The sequence below is a fragment of the Sinohyriopsis cumingii genome, chromosome 11 (assembly GCF_028554795.1).
Source record: "Sinohyriopsis cumingii isolate HCF-2022 chromosome 11, ASM2855479v2, whole genome shotgun sequence".
Taxonomy (NCBI): Eukaryota; Metazoa; Mollusca; class Bivalvia; order Unionida; family Unionidae; genus Sinohyriopsis; species Sinohyriopsis cumingii.
Window position 1 is genome coordinate 83,545,599 of NC_142971.1, and position 4,373 is coordinate 83,549,971.

A 4,373-nucleotide genomic window follows, 5' to 3' on the forward strand; every position below is an offset into this window, starting at 1 on the left:
GCAAAAGACTTTTAAAAAAACAGGTACTAACAGCTGCCTCGCTGGGCGTTCGGCATTAAGAGGTTAGTGTTAGGACTGGTCGGCCTGGTGTCAGGATAAGACATCACTATAAACTGCCACATTTGCATACATCGTATCGATATTACTAAACAATTGTTAAAACGAATGTTAAAAATCCAAATCACATCTCATCACACGTCGTCCATTCCTTGAAATGCAACGATCATTGTTTACCGCATATGTGCATTCATTTACATTCATATTACGTTCAATAAATTTTCTACCAATTAGCATTCTGTATTTTTTCCAGAACTTATTAGACTGAAGTAGAAAAGTCATCAGAATGAATAACTCCTCTGTTATAGATCTTCTGCAGAAATTGAGTGACGAGAAAGCCATTTTGCACATTCCAGCTTTCATATACATGGGATTATTGATGTTCACGGGATTCATCGGCAATGCATTTGTTTGTTATTTTTACGGGTGTAAGTCAAAGGTTACTCCCACTTCATGCTTTATTGTCGGATTAGCAATATTGGACCTAATGAGCTGTACTATTTCTATGCCAATGGAAATAGTGGACATCCGGTTTTTCTACATGTTTCCAAATGCTACTGTTTGTAAGGTACTACGAACATCAACTGTGATATTCACAATGTCATCTGTATTTATCCTCATAGCCATAGCGACGGAACGATACAGAAGAATTTGTCTTCCGTTCAGGAAACAGATCACGGTTTTGCAGGCAAAACTCTTATGCGTTATTTCCACAGTAATAGCCTTTGCGATTTCCTGGCCAGGTTTCCTTTTTTTCTCAGTTGTACCAGTAGACGTACCCATTAATGGATCCTATATCATCCAAGGATACGATTGCACAACAGTCAAGAGCGAGTCCGTACGAATTTATTTACTTTCTTTCTGTGCCCTCCATATTTTGCTGTTTGTTTTCGCAAGCTTGGCTATAATTGTACTTTATTTCTTGGTATACAGACAGTTGATTAGAGGAAAAAAATTCCGACAGAAGTGCCAGAACCCGCTAGAAAGGTCAAGCGAACAAGAGGTCTTACCAAATCTTCAAGACAACAGCACGGAGACCAGCATATCAAGCGTTACATCGAAACAGAATAATGATGCAGAAATGAAACAAAACATTCAAAAGGAGATACCTAATGTCGAAACAAAATATAACTCAACAAAGGTCATGTTATGCGTCAAATTAAATTGTACAAATCTTGTCCAAGAGAAAAGTTTGCACAATCAAGAAAGTAACATCGTCGTTGAATCCAAAAAACAGGATGATATTGGGTTGCAGCATAAACCTGAACATAATTCAATCGATCTCAGTGAAAGTGTGGAGACTGTAGATCAAAATGCCAAAAAATGTGTCATAAAAATTGTTAACGGGTCCAGATTTGTGTCTCCTTCCACTCAAAAGAAGTCCAGAGATATAACCACTGATAAATACACGACGATCATGCTTCTGATTACTGTAATATTCATTGTGAGTTTTCTCCCTTATCTCGGTCTGGCTGTATGGCAGAGTTTCTCATTGGATTACTTAGTCAACCGGATAACAGACTGGCAGCTGGTGCTTTTCACAATTGGGGTCCATTCTTACTTTCTGAATAGTGCCAGCAACCCCTTTATCTACGGGTTTTTCAACTCGCAATTTAGGGAATTCATCGTCAGCGTGTTTGTGAGTGCTTTCAGATGTCGGAAAGATCGAAAGACATTACGACAAATATATAAAAGTATTAGAAATAGCACACCTTTTTTGAAATGCCAAGGAACTTATTAAAATCGATTGTCTGAGAAGTGTAAACTGTACTAAAACGTTTCTGTTGTTATTCAGGGAAATGTTTTAAATAACATTGAATTCATATGAATGAAAACGTTTCATATAATGTCGTGATAATTATAAAGTATTTTGACCTTTGCCATCTGAATAATAGGACCATTGTAATGATAAAATGGCGGCATGGGTTTGAAACACTCAAAAAGGAAATTACCCTATGTAAGTAGGACATAAATCTTTGAAGGTGGAATTTAACTTGTCACTGTTTTATTCTCGCTTTATTTAGGCAACGACCTTAAAAAGCAAGCTATAAACTTTCGACATAGTTTAAAGAACATGTTTCATTTCACTTCCAAACATGCATTGACACAGCCATGTGTAATATGTGTATAATTCAGTCATGGTAGAGGCTTAAGCAGATATTGATAATGCCGTGTGTACCATACATAGCACATATACATGATATGGTAGAGACACAAATATGTATTGATAATTATGTGTGTAACATGCATATCACATAGACAGGGTATGGTATAGACTTGAGTATGGATTGATAATTATGTGTGTACCATGCATATCACATAGTCATGTTAGAGACAAAGGATGCTTTGATAATTCTTTGTGTAACATGCATATCGACATGGTATGGTACAGACATGAGTAAGGATTTATAATTATGCGTGTAACATGCATATCACATAGACATGGTAAGGTAGAGACTTGAGTATAGATTGATAATTATGTGTGTAACATACATATCACATAGTCCTGTTAGAGACAAAGGATGCTTTGATAATTCTTTGTGTATCATGCATATCACATAGCCATGATAGAGACATGCATATCACATAGACATGGTATGGTAGAGACTTGAGTATGCGTTGATAATTATGTATACCATGCATATAACATATACGTGGTATGGTTGAGGCTTAAGTATGCATTGAAAATTATGTGTACCATGCATTTAACATATACGTGGTATGGTAGAGACTTAAGTATGCATTGATAACTATGTGTGTATCATGCATATCACATAGACATGATAGAGACATGCATATCACATAGACATGATAGAGACATGCATATCACAGACATGATAGACATGATAGAGGAATGCATACCACAGAGACATGATAGAGACATGCATATCACATAGACATGATAGAGACATGCATATCACATAGACATGATAGAGACATGCATATCACATAGACATGATAGAGACATGCATATCACATAGACATGATAGAGACATGCACATCACATAGACATGATATAGACATGCACATCACATACACATCATAGAGACATGCATATCACATAGACATGATAGAGAAATGTATATCACCTAGACACGATATAGACATGCATATCACATAGACATGATAGAGACATGCATATCACATAAACATGATAGTGATATGCACATCACATATACATGATAGAGACATGCATATCGCATAGACATGATAGTGACATGCATAACACATAGACATGATAGAGACATGCATATCACATAGACATAATAGAGACATGCATATCACATAGACATCATAGCGATATGCATATCACATACGATATAGACATGGATATCACATATACATGATAGAGATATGCATATCACATACACATGATAGAAACTTGCACATCACATAGACATGATAGAGATTTGAATATACGCTGATTATGTCGGTTGTACTATGCATATGATACAGTCATGGTAGAGCGGTGAGTATACATGGATACTATTGATGCTTATTCTGCTGGTGAGTTTATAGCCCTTACCTCACTCTACTGCTGTGAAGAACATTGATCAACCGCAAGAAGTGGAGAACATGACAGACCCTGCTAACGATTCCATTGGCATAAGGTCGTACTTGATCTGGTTTTCTGCCACCTATCTTGTGAATCATGAAAAACCCAACAATTATTGCCAGTTTGTCATCGACTTTTTTCGACAGCCTCATTAATTTTCTTGACTTTTTCTCAGTTGCAGCGGATTACACCGCTCATTGAATACACGTTAAAATATACCCAATTATGTGATGCATCATTACATTTGAATTGATTACTGTTATTATCTTATATATAGCCACCTTGTTTAATAAAGAACTTTATATTCTAGAGTTGCTTTGCTGACATATAATCGCACAATACGTAATTACAGGGACAGTGTCCTCAAATTATCCATCTATCTTTTACGACTCTATGGTTTAAACTAAAGTAGTGAATGGGGTGAGATTAGCGACAATGGGAATTAGCATTAAAAACACCCCCTGGGTAAGATTAGCGACAATGGAAATTTAACATTAACCACCCTGGGTAAGATTAGCGACAATGGAAATTTAACATGGGCAAAAAACCCTGGGTAAGATTAGCGACAATGGAATTTAACATTGGAGAAAGGAAAAAAAAGGAAATATCCATTTTAGCGACAAAGGCATTCGAACAATGGAAAAAAATATCGATTCTAGGGACAAAGGCAATTGAACATGGCGAATAGAGTTTGGGTCTGTCTAGGGACAAGGGGAATTGAACATGGGAATAGAGTTTGGGTTTGTCTAGGGACAAAGGG

The 4,373-nt window shown here is 36.5% G+C and overlaps 1 protein-coding gene across 1 annotated transcript; it reads left to right on the forward strand.

Moving 5' to 3' along the window:
• The first annotated feature begins 343 nt into the window (after window positions 1–343).
• On the forward strand, window positions 344–3,922 carry LOC149788874 (uncharacterized). The gene has a single exon (XM_089975003.1). It carries the CDS (start codon window positions 344–346, stop codon window positions 1,796–1,798), a length of 1,455 nt encoding a protein of 484 aa, XP_089831129.1. The 3' UTR covers window positions 1,799–3,922.
• The last annotated feature ends 451 nt before the right edge of the window (window positions 3,923–4,373 follow it).

Coding starts and splice junctions, on each gene's coding strand:
- LOC149788874 (XM_089975003.1), top strand. CDS start 344: ATGAATAACTCCTCTGTTATAGATCTTCTGCAGAAATTGAGTGACGAG.